We start from the raw sequence: 24,086 nt of genomic DNA on the forward strand, positions 1-24,086 counted from the left end.
ATATAAGATAGCCAAAAGGCACCAGAAAAGAAAAATATAACATCTACCAAATATCATAATTTTAACTGCAATTAATCTGGCTTCTTCTGAGAAAGGGTAAACAGGGGCCTGGGCTGGGCAAACACTCCCTGGTGAGCTTCAGGGTGCTCCATAGGCCCTGAGGTGACTAACAGAGCTTGTAGTATGATCCCACAAATTAACAAAGAAGAGCTTTATTTAGTAGCTTCTGGTGGAAAAGTAACCAAGAGTACAATTGGCCCTTTTTTTGAATGTAAGTGGAGCTACTCTGACTGCATGATTCTGTGGCAGAGACACGTCACACATGTCAGTGTGTGACAAAGCTAGGTCCAGCTACTAGAGGCAAGGGTGGACATCACAATGTTGTGCTTTCTTTTGTTCACTGTTTCCAACATTCTAATCAAGAATTTAATCCTGTTCTTCATCAGAAAACAAAAAGAAAATGTTTTGGTTTTTTTTCTTTGAACTCTTGCACGACCTCGAGCAATACTAGCAAATACAAAGTTTTCTTTACAAATAGTGAAACCAGCCAAGCTGAAGACAAAACAGAAAGGGTCTTGAGTTAGCATGTGCCTCCCTTCAGTGGGAAGACTGGACACTGACATTTGTGCTCTGCTGAAAGAAGACTTTTCTGATGAAAATTAAGCAGTGCTTTTCTAGTTAAGGATAGGCAAAAAGAACTGGCAGAGTCAAAAAACCTGTGTTAAGAAATCGTGTTAGCTGCCTCTTCTCTGCAGAAAAAAAATTGCCTACAGGCATATGAATGGTTTCTGCCAGCTCCAGCTGCCTGCACACCTTGCCTGGCATCTTTGAGGCATCAGGTGCTGGGACAGGGGCCCTGCTGAACACCATCAACCCTTATGACTCCATCCCTCCATGCACTGAGGAAAGATCCACCCAACTACCATGATGTGGCTGTAGAGAGAATTGTGCCACACTGCTTAGACTCAGTGGGAATCAGAAATAGACATCGATATTTGTGGTATTTGAAAAGGAAATTACCTCTAATCTTGATTATTATTTATTTAATCAGGTTCAAAAAAATGCATCAGAAGTAATTTTCACAGCTGTTGCTGATTTGTTAGTACATCTATCCCCAAATCTCCCTGCTGTTTTCTTTATGGTTTGCGGTCTTATTTTCCTTTGTTTAAAGAAATGTTTTTCTCTCCCCTATTGTTACATGAAACAGCCAAATGAGCAACAGAGCACCAAGGAGGCTGTCCATACCCACAGCCCTGTCAAGTGTGCAAAGCAAACAGGCTCAAGCAGAGCACAGCTGCCTGCTCCAGCTCCCCTGGCAGCTCTGCTCTCTTACCCTAGCAATGGCATAGGAAAACCTGGTGCTAAACTTCTGCTGAGAACTGCCTTAATTCATTCAGGACACCTATTCTTGGTCATATGCCTTAGAGGGAAAGCCTGTTTCCCTCATTAGATCAACTGATGAAATGGAAAACACAGGGAGCTTTCAGACTCAAAGTCCATTCAACCAATCTAGGCCCAAAAATTTGTTCATTTTTCCAGCTATGTTTAAATCAAGATAGGACCTCTGGCTCCAAACCTTGCACCTCTTAATCTTTGGATTGCTCTACTTTTGGCATCATATGGCATTACTGGCCTTACAATCAGTTGTCTTTTCATGGGAATGCACAACTGAGGAAGACAGAGCTTATTTTTGTTAAACCATTTGTCTGAGTCTATATTGGAACTCAGATGTCTTTTTTGGGGGGAACTCTGAAACCAGCACACCATAGCCAGTTCTGGCAGCAAACAAGCAGAAGGCCTGGTGACACTGAAGTAGGGTTTGGTTCCCACAGGTTGTCACCCAGCCTGAGCTAAAGCAGTCTGAGTGCTCCACAGGAAACTCTAAGAATTAAAAATTACATCCCCTCACTTGCCCTCCTGCCTTCACAGTCAGGCCAGTCTGAGGGCTTTAATCACAAAGCCTACATGGGTGAGAGGCCTGGGGGGGTAGATGTGGGTTTTAATTATGGTCATTATGTAATTGGATAAAATTCTACTGTAAATTCTGCAGTATTACGGGCAAATCACAGATAATTAAATACTTCTCCACAGGCCTATATTGCCATCAAATGAATAACATTTGTCACTGGACGTATATCTCCTCAGCTGACTTGACACTAAATATTTCAACTGGAAGACTAAGGCACAGGTCAAACAGCCCCTTTGAAAGCACACACTTCAGACCAAGTCCAGACAGGCAGTGCAAGATATAGCTCTGTTGTCACAGAGATAAGAACAGTGTGGGAGCAAACAGGTATTTCTTCCAGAACTTATTTTCCAGGCTCTTTATTATTGTGCTACTGCAAGATTAATGCATGCACATTATTCAAAACTCCAGACAGTCAAATGAGAGTGTGATCAAGCTTGGGTGGTGTGTTCTGGGGAGAGGCATTTTGAAATAGGGCTCAGCTCAGCAAGCAAATAGCTCTGGTAACTGAGATGTTTGCCCTCAGTGTGCTCCAATAAACTGATTTACCTTTCTTCTTTTTTTTCCCCTTTTTTTTTAAGAGCTGACGCAAGTTTGTCAAAGGGAGTTGTTTGGTGTAGCAGCTGTTGATTGGTTCATCCCATACACTCCCATTTGTCTTTAAATCACTGTTCAACTGCTCTAGATTGCATATGAGTAAACTTTTTCTTACAGGTGCAATTCCTAAAAGATATAACCTGTCTAGCAAGTGAGGAAAGGAACCCACTTAACTCAGAGGTAAACTTTCTTTCTTTATAAAATTTTATCAATGTATTTTAGACACTGGCCATATCTTCAGAAACTGGGAATTATAAATTTAATTAATCTGTAAGTATAAGTGCAATATGAAGGATGGGCTCCTTAAGATTTACTGACATGGTAATTTGTACTGGCAAATATCTTTGATATTTCTTCAGGAATGAAATTTAGACTTCTCTTTTGTACAGAAAATCAAAACCTTAGCAACCACAGAACAGCAAAAGTATTCAAAATTTCCCAGTCAATTAAGAAATGAATGATTGCTTTCCTTTGCAGCCCTTGGCTATCTTCTGAGAAATTTTGTCCAGGCTCTTGAGTTACTTGGCTAATGTTTCTTTGAACAAATTAATTTGGGAAAGCGGGCTTTTACATTTTAATTATTTATTTGACAGCTGCAACACTTATTTCATTTTGAAATAGCCCCATAGAAAATAACCTTATAAAGTCACTGTCATGAAGACGAAGAATCTGGCAAAATCTGCTACATTGGATACCATGGCAGAGATTACAAATATTGATATTGCAAAATCCATGAAAGTGTTAGTCATATCTGTGACCTGGCATTATTTGCCCAGTGGTTGTCCATTCGCCTGATGTTCTAACTGCAGACTGGACAGAAATCAATAACCTTGTGAAATCAGATGCCAAAAATTTCATAATTTTCCGAATCATTGCTGGAAACCATTACTTAATAAATGATGCAGAACAGTACCCTGTACTTGAAGAGGAAAATTAGTTTTATAGAGATAAATAACTGTCCTCTAATAATAGGTAAATTTCTTTTGCAACGAGTATTTCCATTTTAATACCATACTTTAAAAAAAATCTTTTCTGTTCAGCCAAATACTACAAGAGGCAGCAAAAATATCATTGTATTGAAAGCAAGTTTGAGGAACACTGGAAATCTAAGAGATTTCTCTTGTATGTTTAGGCACCAAAATCATAGCTCTGAATCAGAAAATATTAAATCCCAGGGAAGCTAAAGCAGGAGAATTTTGCTGGTTTTCTTCCAATATTTTAGGCAAAGCTTCTGGCAGGGCCCAGGCCTGCCCAACCTTGGTGGCTGTGCTTTCACGCCATCCCTGCCCTGGTTCCTGGCTGTCCCCCCAGGATCAGCAATCCACCAGCAAAACTCCTGAAGGGGTGCAACTGAGAGCCCAATGTCAGTGCATCCCCTTTATCTAAATATCTTGCAGGCTGAGTAACAGCTTCAGAGGTACAGGGTCACCCCATGTTCCCCTCAGGTGAAGAAGTGACAGCTCTGCCTTTTCTCTGTTACTTGTGGGAATAACATGCTACCAGTGCCTGTACATCTCCCAAAGCCCTCAGTATCTGCAGTGCTAGGGACTGAAGATATGGATTGCCACCGACTAAGGACCAGCCCTGCCAAGTTCTGCTGAAGTTCAAAGGCACCATTGGTCATAATCACAGTTCTTAGTGTTTGCAATATTCAAATCTAATAGCAGTCTTGTTTTATGGGTCTCATTCTCCCCATATTTATGCCAATGGCTTTCTGCTCATGGTTTGTAAACCTTTGGAGTTCTACCAACCTCTCCCTAAAAAATTACAACTGCAAGAAAGCAGGTTCTCAATAGACTTAATTTTGCCAACTGAATCTTTGTGCTTTCACCAGAAGACTTTTAGGAATTCAAAGATTAAAACAATAAAATAAAATAGAAAATCGTTGCTTTATGCAGTGATTACACAGCCTCTTGAGATGACGTCCATAAATCAGACGGCTTGCGTAAATGTTTGACAGGGCAATGTCCAGATGATTTTTATGCTGTAACATGTATTTTCAGTCAATTTTTCCATATTGTTTGCTGTGCTGCACAAACTTTCATCTTCAGCCTAATCTTTGTTCAGCTTAACTCCTGGCAACTTTTTTGCTTACTTTTCCTCCGTTTCCCTTCTCTTTGAAGATCTGTATTTTTTGGACTGCCACTTCTGGAAAAGACATTTTTCCAACAAAAGTTAGGCAGTGCACACAGAGGAGGTTTTACCCTTTACCAGAACAGGGATGAGCACAGATAGATTTGTTTGCCTGACTTCTACACCACAGATTAAAAATAAGCATCAAGAATTGGAAAAACTCTCTTTCTCAGACAGGGCAGTGTCTGTGTTTGAAGACAGTTCTGTGAATGAAACCACAGTTGTCAGGGCTCTGTTGGGGGTGGAGGGGTGAGGAGACTGTTACTGTTTTTTATCTCATGGAGTTATTAATATCCGAAGCAAGCAGAATCCCCCAGGCATTGAAATGCGAGTGCCAGCAGCTCTGTCCTCATGCCTGAGTCACTCATCCCCCCACACATACAAACACTCCGTGAGGCAGCAAAAGGAATTAAAGCCGGCCGCTCTCTCTGGTAGGAAATTTCCTAATGCACTGTGATATTGCTTCTCCTGTTCAGTTGTCTGGTCTAGGTGAATGCTTTTAGTAAGAAGCAAGGAATTTGACATTAATTTCTGGCCTGGAGTCAGTTTTAACCTCCAGGATTGGTATTTGAAGTTTATATTTGCATTTTAAACACATGCGTTCCAACATCTTGCCACTACAGATATGCTTGTAGATGTTCCTAAGAACAGCATATGATCAGTATCAGAGGACAGCAAAGGTCTGGTCATTGAGCTGGACCTATACACCCATAAATGCAAACCCAGGAGAAAGGCTATTAAATAATTGCAGATTTAGTGTTGCAAAGAGCCAGACTTAGAAAATTATTTGTGTCAATGTTTTCTGATATTGTTATGGAATGCTGAGCTGCATTTGACATGTCATATTTATGAAAATTGTCATAAATCTGGCCAGCATGTCTGATTGCAAGGCAGCAGGTAAAGGTCCAGGGAACTGCAGCTGCGGCCCCAAGTGTGTGCTCTCTGATCTCTGCTCAATCCCTTCACTGGTGTCCCCTCAGCTGTGGAATGGACATACAGAATGCAAGAAGGGAGAAGGATTGCAGAACTGCAGCATTTCTTGAATAGTGTTTTCCTCTTAAATCTGATAATAAACAAATGAATTCACATGTGTATCTACAGATGAGTCTGTAGCACACAGCTGCTGAAATCCCAGAGGTGAAGCTCTCTTTGTAAATTTGGGTCGTACAATTTCATTTGGTCCGTAAAATAAATAAAGAGTTGAGCATTTATTCAGATGATTTTTAAAAGGCAAGAATTTTTCTCATGGGGTAAAGAAAATCAGTCTAATATCCATGTAATAATCCTGTGTGAGACAGAGCTTCCAGTGATGGGTTAAGTAAGAATTAAACACCGGTCCCCTTAGAAACTGGCCTATCAGAATTGCACCTCCCAATTATCAAAAAATGATCATACAGAGATGCTCACCTCTGTCAGATCCCAGTGAAAGGGACAAATCTACAAAACATTTAAACCTGTGACAACATTGATCTTCCAACAAATGGGAAAGCCTATATACTGCTATACTCCTGTTTTTATCAGAAAACATTTCTGCATCACCCTCCCCTAGAAACCCCAAAGCAGCAGTTCAGGAAATTATTTTCTGCTGGCTTTGTATTTTTTCCAGATGCTGGATATCCACTGTGCATCTGTTGGCCTCTGCACCCTTTACCATTTAAAGGGAGACAGGAGAACCAAGTGCTGGCATATAAAGAGACTTTTATCCTTGCCCAGAATTTTCCCAGTCTGCAACAGTTTCCCCTCTTAATGCTGTTACAAAGATCAAACACAAACCAAACAATTCACACTGGTTTATCTAATTTGAAGAAAACTCTAATGAGTTCTGTTGTGTTTTGTTTGCAGAACAGAGTGTTCTGGCAGCCCCTGCATGACAGAGAGGACCCACAAGCAGACGGCACAGTGCTGTTTACCCTGAAGAAGCGAGTGTGTGTGCTGGAAAGCGCTGACCGCTCTAATGGATCGCATGGAGCTGCAAAAAGTCAACATCGAACCTGATGATCAGAGCAACAGTGGGGAAAGCCTCGAAGACAACTACAGAGAGCCGGCTGATTCAGAAAAGGCTGCAATTAGCAGGTAGGCATTTCTCTGTTCTGTTAAGGCTAGAAAGCAGTAATCAATAAATAATCTTCACTAATGGCATCTGGGAAGTTTCCCCACAGCACTGACCCTCCTTGCTCTGTGCTCTGGAGGACAGCGTGCCCAGAACAACAAGGCAGCCCCGGTCCCCCCTTGCCTGCCACCACCTGGACTGATATCTTCAGGCTCCCAACACAGACTAACCCTTGGCAATTTCCAACTACTCCAGTCGGATAGTACATGTGTAATTAATACGCTCTCAGAGAAGTTCAGCCTGGGCACATTGAGGGGGAATGTTTCCCAGGGCAAGGTATGGAGGGCAGCAGGGACAGCCCATCCTCAGACATTCCAGCAGAACCCACCACAGCACTAGCACCTGTGTGGCTGGAAAAAGACATCTCAAACCAGGCATCAGTCTGTTGCTCTCAGCTTGCTGCTCCCTCCAGCACGTATCTCCAACAAGGGCCTTTGTTCCCCAGACATGAAGCACGTGCTCAGCTTCAGCGTGTTATTGACAGTATGGATCTGCTTTCCAACATCTGCAATCAAGTGTAATTCAAAGATTACTGGGTCTAAAACTAAATTCAAAATCAAAGCAAAGATCTACTAAACACGCCATTGGATATGAGAACTTTACAGGAGAACAGTCCTTTTTTTGATGGATTTTTAAATATTCAGAGCAATATCAAAGGAAAGTTTCCACTGATGACAAAAAGCACCACTCAAATAAAATGTGTATCATAAGCTTTATCTAATGTTTTCTTATTTTTCTTTGTGTTCAGTCCCTTTGCTAGTGATGATGCAGAAAGTCAGAAGTTCCTTACAAATGGATATCTGGATAAAAAGAAATTGGAAGACTATAATGAAGAATATGTAAGTTTTATTCTTTTTAAATGAATGAATGATTGATTACAAGGTAGATCTTATTGACCTGATTTTTTCTTAAAGTGTCAGTAAGCAAAATTACTCTGGAGCCTGGCCAGCATAATCTTGGCTTTCAAAGAATAAACACATTTTCTAACAAGTGCAGCAAACCCTTTCTGTTATCTTACAAGTAAAATTCAGTCTTTCCTACACAAGTAATCAGAAAAATTCCTTAGATCACACTTGAGCTTCAGTAACATCTCCATTAATCTCAGCTGAGATGTGCAGACAGTGGGGCATTGCACTCATTTTCCTGACAGGACATTGGGCTCAGAAGGACTTTGTTGTTCCTACAGCCAGGTAGATCTGTGCCTTAGTGGATACATGCTTGTATTTCTAGTTTCCAGCATCTGTGTAAATGAATCTACATTCAGCTGCACTGCTTTAAAGAAAGAACCTTACTGTTTTGACTCTATGATGCTGAGCTCTACATGGTCAGCACATGTCAACATGACAGCTCCACATGCAAGTGGAAGCACAGGATCAGCTCCTGGGGCATGCATGTGGGTACCTCTCTGCTAGGATTTAATGTTACTCAATTGTTAGTGAATTTGATGAAATGAAAGGCATTATTTTATCAGTGGTGTTACAGATTTTATTAATGAATGATCACATAAAATCAAAAATATTATTTGTAATTGTAAACCAAAATTAAGAGCCATGTTCCCTTTTTCTTTTCCACTTGGTATCTGTTGTAACCCATTCACACACCATCCCCTCTCTCCTAGGTTTTGTCCTCTTCCATTCTTCTGCTTCCAGCCCTAGGCACACAGCACTCCTTTCTTTCTTCCCCCCAGACACCTTTTTAGTTCCCCTTAAAAAAAGTGCATTTTACTTGGAGACAAATTCAATAATCTGTTGTACTCATTTTTTTAAAGAATCTGAATATTTAAGAATTGGTAATTGAGAAATCTGTTTGATAAGAGCATGTGTTTCCATGGAGGCTGGCCAGCATAGCCAGTGTAACTGTGTCACCTAAGCCACCTGTCAGGAATGCAAGCCTCCTCCTGACTGTGACAATGAAAGAGTGGGAAGAGGCAAACACTACCAGCACAGCTGTCTTTGGGGTAGACTCCTTTTGGTGGCAAGTGCCTCCGGGCTTGGGAACCTTGAAAAAGCTTCACCTCTAGGCTTCAAGGGGGCAGTATAGGGAACACCAGCAATGAGGATAATTAGCCAGTCATGCTTAGTAAAATGCAAATGAATTGCCATTTTCTGTTCTTGCACCCAACAGCACAGGGGTAGAACTTCCTTTGGAATGTCCTCGTTCAACCTCAGCAATGCCATTATGGGCAGTGGCATCTTAGGGCTCTCCTATGCCATGGCCAACACAGGAATTATCCTTTTCATGTAAGTACATAGAAAAATAAGCAAATAGAATATAAGCAGGGGGCTGGAGCTGAAGTTTTATGATTAGAGAGGTATGTTAAGCTTGGTTTCTTAGCTGAAGATTCTTGTAAGATCCTCTGTAATGAGAGCATTTCAGCTTCACCACAAGGAACCATCCACTGCTGAAAATTCACTGCCAAAAGTTTAGACCTCCTTTGTGTTAGAAACACGACTGCAAATTGATACTGTGCAGTCAAAAATCAGAAGGAAAGAACAGCATGCTGGTCCTAAAATAACAAGATCAATCTTGCCAGTTTACCATGGGAATCCAACAAGGAAATTAAATCACCCATAAATATGTTTGCATCACCCCAATCATCTAATCACTATGTAGAAATGGAAGAAGAGCATTCGATATCATCTGAAATGGCAACATGCTTTGGGTGCAAGGGCATTCACAGATCTAATGTTGCTGCTCCAAGTCTGTCTGTACCCAATGTGCACAAAGGACAGCATTGGTCTGTGACTGACAAACAGTATCTACACAGAATGGGTTTTGATAGACAGTAACATAGAGCCATGGTATGATTTTTAATCTATGGCTAACATCTGGCTCCTTTTAATGAGATGAATTCTATCAAAAATAAATTTGGGGTTTTTTTTAATTATTGATTTTAATTTTGGCTTGAAGCCTTAATTTTAGCCTTTCATGAGACTGGAATAAACCATGATATTACTGTGTGACAATTAGCCATTTTTGACATTACTGAAATCTAGCATGTTTTTATAGAGCTTCTTGCTTGTGGGGACTGTGTAACTACAACGGCAACAGCATTTAAAATTTTACATGTAGCTTACAGTTGCTAAGAAACATCTTCTGTTTTGCCAATATAATTTTTAACTGAAAATTAGCTGTAGATTCAAATGCTGTTCTGTATAAGCCCTTCATAACACCTGCATCAGACTGGTTTAGATATAGTATGTGCAGAGCAAAAATTGGAAGCCAGTTCTAAAACTGACATTTTGTCAGAGTCAGAAAAATGTAAGATTTTTTTCTCCTCCAACTTTCTCTGAGCACTTGTACTAACTGGTATGCTCATAAATGATCACTGGAAAGAAAACTGATATGTTAAGCCTTGCTAACAGGGAAAAATATTATCTTTATAATATCTTTATTTTGAAACTCTGGTCATACTGATTGGTGGCAAAAAATTCTGATACAAGCCTAATGATATTAGCTCTGTTGGCAGTGTTAAAGTAGGAAGTACTGCTAAAGCAAAAAATCTCCCCCCACAGCTCACTTTCTTTGCTATGCTATTTCCATATTTTCTGAATGAGAACATTCTCCCTTTTGGTAAAGGAAGGAATTTTATTTAGAAGTATGAACTTGTGTGTAGATACTGTTACCCCTACAGCAGTTATCCAATTGCTTGAATTCCCCTGCTTTCACATCATGTGATGTTACTGTTAGTGGGACAGAAAAATCCCATCTACTAAATGGAAACTGCTGGACATGAATTCTAATTGAGATGATGCTGGCAGCATTGTAATTTACTCTTCTCATGTTGCCCAAGTGCTTTCTTGCTGGAAGGTGTTCTACAGGGTGAAGGAAAATAGAAGGCTCACAAAATTCCAAAAGCAACACTTCTGCTGCCCAGCATGATTTAGCAAGTGCAACCAGGAGGACTTTGGTTTACCCCATCTCATGTGTCAGGACATGGAGACCATGTCTCTGAACAGCAGGTGTATGGGTGCCCCTGATCAAGGAGGGTGCCACCTCAGCAGACTGCACTGTCACCTCAGACATGATCCCTCCCCTTACCATATTGCATGAGCCCACAACAGGAGACAGCCCTGCCCACACCAAGGTGGTAGCACTGTCTGTCTCTCTTGAAGAGGGAAACTTCAGAGGAAATTCTGATGGTCTGGTGGTTCATCACTCAGCCCCAGAGCCCGAGTCTGCTCCTAGATTCATTTATGAACCTGGCTGTCAGTGTCTCCTATATCTGTACCAAACCTCGTGTTCAGGGGAGTGGGAGCTGTGGGCACAACCTCCTGTTCAGCCATGGGATAAAGTGCATCCGTATTTTCTATCTCTGTCATGTTATTCTCTTCCTCACCAGCACTTGGGCAGGCTGATGACAAGATGGTTAAGGTAATAAGATATGTTGTGCATAGTGCTGTGCCCAAAAATCTCATTCAAAGCTACATTTTTCACAAGCAGTTTACAGGAGGCAGACAGCTGAAATCACATAGGATGCACCTGTTGTGTGGCAGAAACATGGCAGTAATCAGAATTACTGAAGTCAGGTACCAGTATCTTCAGGCAGATAAGACTACAAGCTAAGCTACCCATGCTCCAAGAGCAGGTTTTCCAGTGTTGTGCCATGCTTTAACATGATGCAAGATTTCTAATGTACCTACACAGCAGGCAACTAACCTCCACTGCACAGTGACATGCCAGAAGTCAAAAGCAGTGACCAGCCAAGCATTGAAGTTGTCCCAGACACAATTTGCTTTTGGGTTTCATTTTTGTGGGGTTTTTTGACAGCTCTGATTAAGGAGAGATTTGTAAATGAGAGGTCAGTGGGCAGGTGAGAGTACAAAGACCAGATCCTTGCATAGAAATCTGTTTACTTTAGTGGGATCTTGTTAAGATATAAGATTTTGTCCTTGTGGACTAGCACAGAACTAGCACTTACTGGACTTCAACAAGCCTTCAGGGCACTCAGAGTGTATAAGGTGCAACTGTACTCACAAGGAAGCTACAGTTGACACTTAGCTCTGCACTTAGCACTGGGAGACCAAAGAACAAACTTGCTGAAAACTATTTAGGACATGTTGAACTTCATGAGACTGAGCAAGTGTATGTTCAAATCAAGTGAGTATCGCTGATGTCCTGCTTAGGATTCTGATTTCTGCTTTGCCTTGCAGAGTTCTGCTGCTCAGCGTAGCAATATTGTCACTCTACTCGGTCCACCTTTTACTGAAGATATCAAAAGAAGGAGGTAGGAGGCTGTGATTGACAATCTGTATTGCATGCATGTATTTTACCTTGGAATGTAATTTATCAAGTATGTCCAATGTAGTGACCCATATTTTTGTTTTGATTTTGTTTGGGGTTTTTTTCAGGATCATTAATATATGAAAAACTGGGAGCAAAGGCATTTGGCTGGCCTGGGAAGTGTGGTGTTTTCATTTCAGTCACAATGCAGAATATTGGAGGTAAGAGACAAAAGTTTTCTAGCTTCCAATGCTCTTTCTACAAAACACAAGTGATTTCATTCTCTCCTCTGTCTGGCTAAATGGCATCAGAGATGAGCCAGATACACCATACATTGTATTGTAAAAATTAATGATATGAGGAATTCATCTCACTATTTCCAGTGTATGGTGAAAGACAGTTACCTGGCATCTCTCCATGACCAGTGAAGAGGCTTCAGTGATGGCTAAAGTGGCCTGACTGACTTTCCTCAAGGAACTGGCCATTCTCTTTATTGACTATGGCTCAGTCTGTCCTTAGCATCTAGTTGAAGCACCTGCTTCAACTTAGAAAAGATTAGTCAGACCTAAAAGGAACAGCACAGGGTTCTGACATCTCCATAAAAGGCTTTGAGTGGTTCATTTTTCAGCTGAATGAATATATTTGAATTATTCCTTCAAATAAGAGTTGGGTTGTGTTATTCCTAAAATACATGTTTGAAGTAATTTTTGAATGTACTCACCCACAATGATTCTTCCTGTAAAATATCTATCAAATAAACTCCATCCTGTCAGAACTGGAGACTTACCAATATAAACAGTAGTGATAGAGTGTACATTCATTCAACAAAGCTTTTTTCCTTTACTATCCTGGAAGAAGCCTTTTAGGAGGCTGAAGAATACCTGGTCTGAAAGCAAAAGGGAGTTTGTAATTTTTTACAGATTTCTTAAGGAGAGGTAATTAAAACTTAAATTAAATGTGTTATTAGTCAATTAAATTTATGCAGGTTTTTTGGTGATTTCTCTATTGGAACTTGCTATGTTTGCAAATTTCCATCAATAGATTAATACTGTCCTGTTATAGCTACTTTGCTACACAAACAGAGGTAGTTCACATCTCTGTACTGCAAAAGACTTTTTGATTTTGTTCATGAAAGGTGGTATTCTATGGTACTCTTTTCCTTCCTCAAGACTGGATATCACATTGGTTGAATTCAGAAATTAAGTATGGTTCCCTATTAAAGAGAAATAACTGTTCCTCTACTTCTTGTCTAGATTGGTCCATAGGTCATTAAAGACCTCTCTGTGACAATCGTAAAACAAATTTAAAAAAGCATTACTTCTGGCAGTACATTTTAAATCAGATGTATAGAAGGCCATTCTTACACCAGGAATCTTGACAACTAGTTGATTTCCTTATATATAGAGAAGACACTGGAAGAAAGAAGTTGAAAGTAGAAAGGATAAGGCAGCTGAAGAGATCTAGAGGAAGTAAATCTAAGGTTACTACAGAATGGGGATGGACAGCATCCATTGGAGAAAAAAAAACATATATAACAAAAGAGCAAAAGGAAAAATTAGTAGTGATATAAGTATGCTACAAATTCAGTAGTAACTGTATTGTATTCTAATACAGAATGCTAGATTTCATTCAGAACATGTTCATAGCAATATAAAGGGTTTATTTATTTAGTCACACTGTTATTTAAACAGAACTCATTTCTCTACTTTAGCAAAAACTTTTCTCTTTTTTTGGAACTACAGTTTTGGAAACTCAGTTCTCTAAAGGTGTTTGTTTTGTTTGGGTTTTTTTCCAGCAATGTCAAGCTACCTCTTTATTATTAAATATGAACTTCCTGAAGTCATCAGAGCATTTATGAAACTTGAGGAGAATGCTGGGTAGGTGCCTTTTCCCAGCCTGAACCTGAGATGAAAAAATTTCACTTTGATGTCAGTGATGATTATTTTTACTTTTATTCTTCCTCTTTAGAGAATGGTACCTTAATGGGAACTACCTCGTCATACTTGTAACAGTTGTGATTATTCTTCCCCTCTCCCTTCTAAAAAGCTTAGGTAAGCTTAATGCCCTGCTTAAGCTCATTTCTTAGTCCTTTTAGGATTGTGAATTTTTGTGTAACTGAATTATTTTGTTCTGTTTTGTTTTGTTTTTCTTGCTGCACAGGTTATCTTGGTTATACGAGTGGGTTTTCGCTGACCTGTATGGTTTTCTTTGTCAGTGTGGTAGGTGACTGTTTGGGTATTGTGTCCAGACAAATACAGACTCTGTAAACCTTAAACACTTTTATACTTCATACTGTGTCAAATTTTTGTTAGAATAGCCCCTGCAAGTGAATCAAATCAACAACCTATTGCTGAATGAAGTCAGAATAAAAAAATCAGTTAAAAACCACTTGAGAATAAAAAATAAAGCAGGAAAACAGCAGAGGCAGAGTAACAATAAATACTTGCAGAAGAAGCAGAATTGGTAGCACTTGGTTTCTTGCTTCCTCTCTTTCTCAGTGTCTGTTTATACTTCTGTTGGAATACCACAGATGTGTAATCTCCTATAGTGGCACTTTTCTGATAACATTGTCTACTTTTGGTAGGTGATCTTCAAGAAATCCCAAATACCCTGTCCTCTTCCCATCATGGACCACGGGGTTGAAAACTGGACCACCACCAATAGCACAGTGCCAATGCACCTGGTCATGTTATCAAATGAGTCACTCAGTTCTGGTGTGAATTTCATGATGGACAACACAGCTGGGCATTTCCCAAGCCTTGAGGAGCCAAAAGATATCTCCCCGAAAAGCAGTGTAGAATACGAAGCACACAGCGACAACAGTGACAAGTGCCAGCCAAAATATTTTGTGTTCAACTCACGGGTAAGGGAGATCCTGTAGAACTTGCCTTCCACCACTTGTACCACAGCTAAACTGCTGCCTGCCAAAAGTCAGAGGTACAGCCGTGACCATTCTTACTAATGGGAGCTTTATTTTACAGACTGCCTATGCAATACCCATCCTGGCATTTGCATTCGTATGCCACCCTGAGGTGCTACCAATATACAGTGAACTCAAAGAGTAAGGTTCTTAAATTTTGTCCAATATTTCCAGTTAACCATAGATAGAGATAATCTTCTACCTGTTGTCCATTGATTGCTGGTGTGTGAACATCCACATGGTAGTGAATTATTGCTTTCCATTGTAAGCAGATTTTGGCTTTGCTTTGGTCTTATAGTCAGATATTGGTGACAGAGAACCACTGCATTGATCAATATTACTTAGTAAAGGAGGAATCTGGAAAGTCCTTCAAATGATCTGAAATAAACTGGGAAACTTGGTTGCATTGAGATAATTCTGGTTTCTAATAATACCTAAATGTGTTCTGTGTCTGTGTCAGTTGCGCTTACTCCTAAAGTTTCTTCGGATACCATTGGTTTGGGTGTCTTAGGTAGGCTCTTCACTTAGCCTGTTTTGCTTAACAAATATCAAAAATCCAATATACTTGCTTAAAATAGCACAGAGTTAATAGCTGGGAAGGGCTAATAAAAGGCATTTGCTGAACAGCAAAAATTGCATTACAGGGGGGTGTGTTGCAAAACTCAAGGAGGCTAAGAACCATTACCTCCTGTTTCAGTAGGTTTAACCTCAGAAGCCATAAAAATTCTAATATGACTTGGGAAAATGCTTGCAGGTCCTATAAGATGAAGATTTTCTTTTACCAAAGGATTTATGATGGAAGGATGTGATCTGCAAGGGGTTCTTGAACCTGCAGAACAGCCCTATGTAGATATAAGGGTATGTTCATATAGAGTTGGCTGAAAACTCTTGTCTATTATTGTCAACAGACCTGTAATTCTCATCCCTCCATTTTTTTTATCTAAAATCTACCTTTTGAGATTGACATTTAATGAATAGTGATATACAAAATAATGTGGCACATTTTTATGTTGCCACAGAAGAAGCGCTAGAAATGCAGTTTCAACATATTTTATAAATCCGTGCTGCTCTGCACAGAGTTGTAAAGCATCAAGAGCTCTATGTAACCAATATAGTTGCTATGAAATTTCTGTCTGGTGAGGGTGTGTCAGAGAGCCAAGACCCTTCAGAGCACTTCTTGTACAAATAGAGGCTTTATAGGACTGTTACTCTCTTTCTTTTGTACTTCAGTCGCTCCCGAAAGCGGATGCAGAATGTCTCAAACATCTCCATCACTGGCATGCTTATCATGTATCTTCTGGCTGCCCTCTTTGGATATCTTACCTTCTATGGTAGGTCAAAACACTGTTCTCTGCAGAATTTTCTCTCACTTTTTAATGCAGGCGGGCTGGTTCTATCACAAAGACTCAAGTATTAATGCATTTTCTGGGGGCCTGAATCCAAGTTTAAGCAACATTCGATTATAATACACAGTGTGTAACCTTCTGAGTGAACTGTGGGACTTAGCCAGCTGTCAGGCCTCACCTGTGGAGACTCCAAGGCACCTACTGGGGGGCCAGTTTTGTTTCCCTTGACTTTGTGAACTCAGACAAGAAGCTGCTGTAAGCTTGACTCTTGGCAAAGGCCAAGAATACTAAAAATAGTCCAGTGCTCAACAGTTTTACATGACACTATTAAGTGCTATCCAATCTGTCTCTGACGCCACTAGTTCAGTTTCATCTATGCTGAAAAACAGGTGCAAATCATTCTAGTGTAAAAAAAATCTGGATGAGCTAAACTAACCGATGGGCAAACAGAGTAGTCCCTCTATTAGCACACCATTTTGTGCAAACGCCACCTCTTTTTACCTTGTTAGTCCCTCCATACAGCAGAGAAGTGAATGATACAGCACACTCTGCTCCCCATCACTGAGGCAAGAGGGCTCTGCTTGAGAGCTGAGACATCTGGGTGGAGGTCAAAAGGAGCTGTTACCAGTTCAGTAACAGTTTAGTGAGTTGTTTCGTGTCACAGAAATTATCTTTACTTCAGGTTGTACATCCACTTAATGATTTTCTCAAAGTCATGTCAAAGATGCTAGAGTACAAAGCATCACCTCAGAGCTGCATTACCCTCATCATCTCTGAATGATGAACTAGTATCAGTCACAGTGGGAAAATTCCTTTTTCATGTCTAGCCCATAACTTGTATCTAATGGCAGCAGCTGGGCTAAAGTTAATCTTATCTCTTATCTGGCTGCAGTATTAAGATCCTTTTAAATGTGCAAGGTACTGCTTAAGTGATTTAACTCCTTTTTGTTTCCTTTTCGTAGGAGAAGTTGAAGATGAGCTTCTTCACACATACACTAAAGTGTACACATTTGACACCCTCTTGCTGTCAGTTCGCCTGGCAGTGCTGGTGGCTGTGACCCTGACCGTGCCCCTTGTCCTTTTCCCTGTAAGTAACAGAGCTGAAATCAGGGTAACCCATATTCACCGAATGAATGTGATCAGCACAGATTTTAACACTGAAGAAAAGCCTGAGCTTTTTATTTAGAGAGGTCTGTTTTCTCATTTGACCAAAGCATGGACCTTAGGCATTTAGGGTTGCAAAATTTGAAAGACTGAAATAAATCAGTCTTTATAAATATATCAGGAATTACTTGTCTGTCTCCCTGGGTCTTTCTGTACTTTATTTGTCAGAGCAGTCCTAAGTACCAAAGTCTTGGAGATATACTGAAACCACTTATGAGATCTCCTAATACAGACACAGGCACCTACTATAGCATCCAAACTTAGGACAGACACATGAAACTCAGGTCACACATTGTGCAGGACTTCCACACTGGGCTGCTGAAATACAGAGACAGAGGGCCCTTTGCTCATTTTACAGGCTTGAGTTTGTGGACAGGTGAGGAAACTAAATGCCAGAAAAAAGTATAAAAGAGCTGCACAGTCAGTTGTCCAAGAAAGTTTGGAACTTCTGTGTGCCCTTCACTGAGAAAAGCACAATAACCACAGTAGCAGAGACAGAAAGACACAGCTAAACAAATGGCTCTGCAGAGGGACTGACCCTCCTCAGGGATCAATCTCCCCCAGTGGGCAGAGCTCCAGGCTCCTAAATGTATAAGACTGAGCCTCATGTCTTCCCTGAGCTGCCAGGCAGCAGAAGAGAAAATAGCTGATCCTCATAATCTGGTGTTGAGAGGCTGATGTCTCATGAGTACAGCACGTACAAGGCCAGCATCATGCTGCAGGAGGGCTCCCAGCAAGCTGCATCACAGCACAGTGTTCCCATCTGAGTAACCAGGGGGTTCTGTTGCTCTGTTGTCCTGGATGTAACACACACTCTGCGTAGGTACTGTTTCCAGGCTTGCTGAAAAATGCCTAAGTGCAGTGATCACTGCTCAATGTTGTCTACTAAATAAAAAAAAAAAAAATTTAAAAAAACAGGTATAGAGCACCCTGACTGGCCAGTCCTTCTAACTTGGAGAGCTCCAGTGCTCTGCCTTAAAAATCATGTTCAAACCAGTGGCTAAATGTTTAAATTATTTTTAACAAATTGATCAGTCTTCATGGGAAAACAAGCTAAGGGCATTGAAGAAACCTGTCTGTCAGGTGTAGCATTTTGTATTTTTAGATTTCTGTATAATCATTTTTATATTTGAATAGTTAGCAGTTACAAACCACAACACTGATTTTTCCATTAAAATTACTCTTGAGGAAATATCTTTTTCTTGTAAACAAGAATATCAAAGAGCTTTACACATTCTATCAGGACAGCCATCTCAGCAGATCTTACTCCTTCAAATAAGCAGTATAATTATATCAACTACTTTTTTAAATTAATCATCCCATTTGTATTTTCTTAAAGTAGTCAGAGTCTTTTATTTAAAAAAAAGTCATTGCATTGCCAGAAAAATAAGTTAAATAGATATCTATATACCATTAGTTACTGTAAAACTTCAGTTTGATAACTTCTATTTAAGGACTCTGTCACAAAAGGAATAATGCTCAATATGCTGACAGTAAGCTCAGAGGAATGCAGGCAGAATTTTTTTTGTGTAATAAACCTATCTTACACCAACTCAAAAACTGAACAAAACATTTTAAATTTGCCTCCCTCTTCCTAGTGTTGGTTTACATCAACCTGAAAAACGTAAAATACAAAACTCATGGTGTGTTTTCAAGTGATGTACTACACTGAGAGAACCCCATATATTTATTTAATTGCCAAACTCACCTGCAAGCAGTTACATGTTACTTTAAAACAACCAAACAGAAGTGCATTTGGAGTTTTTTGGAGTGTAAAAATATTTTTGTTCAATTTCTAAATACCAACTTTTAAGTTAATTTTGGTACTTGAGAATAGCATCATCTCGAGCTACCAAATGGATTTGCTTTTGGCTTTTTTTTTCTACTTACCATCTTTTATGTTGTAAAAGCAAAAAAAAATCCATGATGTGTAAGAAAGTCAGTAAAGCAAAAAAGAATCCTCTGCAATAGGTTTTAGGGTTATAATTTCCAAGTGGCATTGAAAAATATGCTTTACTTTTCAGATATGTATATTTGATGATTAAGTACAACAGCTTCCTCTATCTCTCAGAAAAGTAAATGACAGAATTCTTGTGGGATTTTCATCAGGTTCAGGAATACAGCAAATCATATTTCACACCTGCTCTTTTTTTGCCTGTTGATTAGTACTTATAGTGGGGACGCTCTTTGAGGATTTTTTTGCTGATATTAGCATCTTTCAGTTGAACAGATTTCATGTCCCTGATTTTACACCCTATTTACTTGACTTTCTCCTACACTGCAAATATTTGAGTTTCTGCATTAAACTGTGAACCCAGTTCTCAAAAACCTACATCAGAATGAGACTATATTATGGGAATCAAAGACTGAAAACTCATTTTTACAGTCAGAATTTCTCACAACAGATGTAATATAGATTTTTTTTTAACTGAAAGCAAAGATAAATTAATTGTTGTTTTACTTTCCCTGTTGTCTTTCATCTTGCAGATCCGTTCATCTATCAGTGCATTGCTGTTTCCCAAAAGGCCATTCAGCTGGATAAGACATTTCCTGATTGCAGCAGTAATTTTGGCTTTTAATGATCTGCTTGTAATTTTTGTCCCAACTATTAAAGACATTTTTGGATTTATCGGTAGGTTTCATAAATACTTTTTGTTGACTCTATTGTCCCTTCTACAACATATTTACATTCATGGACTGAAAGTCAATCTCTGTTTGAGTCTTACAGTAGAGTAATATAAACACAAATTGAATTTAAGGGGGATGTAAGGATTCCCAAACAGCTGACAGACAAAGCTATAAGCTATCCAACTTTGTTGTTACTTTGCATGAGGCACAAGGAATCCAATAATCCTGATATAAAAACTGGTAAGGAATTCCCATTTTGACCAAAAGGGAATTTAATATATGTGGAGGAGAGGGAAATCAGCTTTGGTTTTCAAGCAACTATAGCATGAAAAAATGTATTGACTTCCAAAGTGTTGTGCTAGAAAAAGAAGAAAAGTGACACATTTCATTTGGCATTAACAGTCTCTCCCTACCACTTTCTTTTGGTCAGTTTTGGCCTCTGACCAAAGAGGTCCATGAAGAGTCTCCATGCTCTGAAGTGCTTGAGGACTCAGGGATGCAGATCCCTTGAGAAAGGTATCTCAGTGGGGTTTCTGCAGCTGGTTTGCTCCTCCCTGCCTTTTATACCCAGGTCTTCATGCTGGACCCTGCTGTGCAGAGAGGAGTCGACACTTCTTAGGCACTGATCATCCACTCTCTATTCAACACCTGCTTTCCAGGGTCATCCTACCCTGGGAATGTCCATTTGTCCTTGCTTCACCTGACAGCAGACAGGCTTCAGCTGACATGCAGACATCTCCACCACAGGCAGCCAGACCACTTTGAAAAAACCCTCCCAGTAACAAGTGTCTCTTCAGGCCCCAAGCACCCAAATGAGTGTTCGGGCATCTACAGCTCTCCATGAATGTAGTCTACAGAGAGAGCCCTTTGTACAATTGGGCTTAGAATGGCAGCTGCCTCCCCACAGGCTCTCGCTTGCAGGTGCACCATTCTGCTTTTCTGTCAAACGGTGCAGCACTCAGCTCTGCTCTCTCTTCCAGGAGCCTCTTCCGCTACGATGTTGATTTTCATCCTCCCTGGTGCCTTCTACCTGAGAATTGTTAAGAAGGAACCCCTGAGGTCTCCTCAGAAGATTGGGGTAAGAGAACTGGGGGCAATTGCAAAAGAAAGGGTGGGAGGGTGTGTGATTTCCACTCTTTATTAACACTCAGACCATTGACTTGCAACATCTGGCACTTGCTCCCGAATGGTAGTGTCTCACTCAAAATACAGGTTGAGCAGTGGGATTCATCTGAGGCCCCTCAAGACAAAGTCTTTAGAGGCCTACTGCTCCTGACTCTCACCTAAGTATTTAGGATAAAGTGTGTCTTAAACCACTAGAAAAAGAGAATTACTTAATCTGATCTAAACTCCAGTTAACACCTGCATTTGCATAAATAGCACCAAGACAGTCTATAAGAAGTTGTTGGTTCATGCTAGAAGACCAGCTGTGGATTAACAGGAAGATTTGAGGTCAAGGTTAAGAAGGAAGTTGCACTGCAGAGATAAATAAGTAATAGTGAGCTCTCCTCTGAGACAGATCCACAGCCCTTATATGAAGGTCTATCATTTATGCACAGCATGTGTCTATGTCATGCTGGACTGCCACTGCAATGCCTTTCATCCTGAACATCAATAACTATCTGCAGATTTAACTATCACTGAGGAAATGTTCTTTGAAAATGCAATTAGAAAAGTTATTGATGAAATATATATGTAGGCACATAATGTAAACAGATGGGCATATATGCATCTACATATATATATATATATATATATATGTTCACAAAAGTCAGGTGAGTGTAACTGATACATACTTCTAGAATAAAAGAAATTTATTATGATGAAATTATTTCTACAATGTTTTTTCCAGCTGTTATTGTAGAGAGACTGTGAATATTTTTTCATGTGTCTTTGTTCACTCTTCATGTTGCTCTGTGTTAGGCACATCTAGAATTTCACATCTTGCACTGAGATCACATACAATATTCATCTTTATTTTACAAAGACAGAGTATGGTTAAGTGTGGACAGATTATGGTAAACTAAAGCTCCACTAAAGCAAAGGGTGACTACAAGCATCTGAATCACTTGAATGTGTACAGAAACACTGTCGGATAAGAGATGTCGGCTTACCTGTTTGTCTAATAAGGATTCAGCAGATTAACTCTGAAGTTGTGCTTAATTCTGGAGACTATGACCATTGACTGAAAATCTGTCATTTTTTAACCATAAAAAACAAAGCTGTTTCTTTGTTATGTTTTTTTATTATTGTTCACAGTACCAAAGTGGGTTGTTTTCAGATCTCTCTTGGACTGATATTTACACAGGACGAACTCTGATTCATGTATCCCTGTACAACATAACTTGGGCTTTAGTCACATAGAACAAGGCAAACTTAGGCCATATTACACTAATGCAGATCCAGTGAGGCAATCTATGAGCTACCGCCTCTAAGTCACTTGCTTTATTAATTAAATTTCATTTTCCAATTGCAGGCTCTAATTTTCCTCATAGTTGGCATAATCTTCATGCTTGTGAGTATGACTCTTATTGTAATGGACTGGATTTACAATCCCCCAAGTTCAAGACATCATTAACCTGTGAAGACAACCAAGTGCTTTTTATAACACAGATATTTGTATTGTGTGCTCTGAAGAACATCTGAATGGGATTGTTATTCCTAGCTAGTAACTGCAGTACTTTGAAGACAGTTTCTGGTGGGGTCACAAGAACCCAACGGAGTCTACATCATCCTTGTCAATAAGGATTGTTATTTATGCTTTAGGAACCTGAGCTTAGCATTTCTGGCCAGGTGAAATGAAAAGTGTGGTGGGAATGCTTTCTGTTTTCAAAACCAAAATAACTCTGTATATAGTCCTCAAAAATATCTTGGTGTCACCCCTTTCAAAATCTCCTATGATGATAGTAACCACAGTTCCTAGAGCCTTGGGAAGGTAATGGCCAGAAAACCAGCCAGTGCCTCATTTTCAATCTGAAGGTCATGGGAGTGGCTGCCCAGGTCCAAGAGAAAGGCTATGGTTTCTGAGATGATCTGGAAGGTGATTCCTCTGCTCTGTGCCTCATAGACTGACCTGCCTATCAGAAAGACAGTGGCTTTGACAAGCCAGTGGACAAAGCTGAGTGTTAGATTTGTTGCCCAGATTCATGACCCAGCTGTTGTACAGAATAAAGCTCTCTGACACAGATTCTCTGTTGGGGCTTGAAGAACAGTAGAGTATTCTCATTTTGTTTTTAAAGATGCCTGTGCTGGAAATATCAGTCATTTCTGCAGTAGGTTGGTTTTTTTTTCCTTTAATTTTTAATTATTGTGTGAGCTTACATCACTGAACAAGTTGTATCCTCCATAAAAACTTGTCTTCCACTCTCACAGGAATTTAAGGAGACCACAAGGTGTGACAAAGCACCCTATCCAGTATTGTTCAGTACTTGTGTATTTGATAAATGTTCAGTGCAGGAAACTGTAATTTGCTATATATAAAAATATATGTATTTATGTACATAATTTTTTGTTTTCCTCTAGTCATAAAAATGTTATCCTGTGGTATATGATTTTTGATTTTTTTATGTGTCACTCTGTTTTCATAGCCACACACTTAATATTATTTTGAAGGAAACATATTGAATTGGTGGGTTTGTAAAAGGTCTGTTTTTATTCACCAGTGGTTGAAATATACCTGTAGCAAGCCCTAACTGCTACCTGTGTAAAAACACATTCATATGTTTACTACTTACCTTATAATAAATTTCAAGATGTTTTCCTCTTGAGAATTCTTAATGCATGTCTTGAAGTTTTGTGTTGCCATTGTACACCACAAATTTGAATTACTTGCTCAATTGTTGTACCTCATCTTGTCTATGCATACATCAGCATTTAACAACATCCTGTATGGTTAAGTCATGCAAGGGTAACAGCATTATTGACAATCTCAAGTGTATTGAGCTATACAGCTGTGCAAGACAAGAAAAAAAGCATTGCATTCCATGCTACGTTCATGTT

General features: G+C 39.7%; 1 protein-coding gene across 1 annotated transcript; it reads left to right on the forward strand.

Annotated features, from left to right (window-relative positions):
- Nucleotides 1–2,667: 2,667 nt before the first annotated feature.
- On the forward strand, nucleotides 2,668–23,864 carry SLC38A4 (solute carrier family 38 member 4). The gene is made up of 16 exons (XM_066549665.1): nucleotides 2,668–2,743; nucleotides 6,539–6,769; nucleotides 7,555–7,645; nucleotides 8,931–9,046; nucleotides 11,960–12,033; nucleotides 12,158–12,250; nucleotides 13,825–13,906; nucleotides 13,998–14,080; nucleotides 14,190–14,248; nucleotides 14,614–14,892; nucleotides 15,011–15,090; nucleotides 16,180–16,280; nucleotides 17,258–17,382; nucleotides 19,947–20,091; nucleotides 21,068–21,165; nucleotides 22,564–23,864. The coding sequence occupies exons 2-16, from the start codon at nucleotides 6,651–6,653 to the stop codon at nucleotides 22,663–22,665; spliced, it is 1,647 nt and encodes a 548-aa protein (XP_066405762.1). The 5' UTR covers nucleotides 2,668–2,743; nucleotides 6,539–6,650; the 3' UTR covers nucleotides 22,666–23,864.
- The last annotated feature ends 222 nt before the right edge of the window (nucleotides 23,865–24,086 follow it).

Source organism: Molothrus aeneus, chromosome 5 (assembly GCF_037042795.1).
Source record: "Molothrus aeneus isolate 106 chromosome 5, BPBGC_Maene_1.0, whole genome shotgun sequence".
Classification (NCBI taxonomy): Eukaryota; Metazoa; Chordata; class Aves; order Passeriformes; family Icteridae; genus Molothrus; species Molothrus aeneus.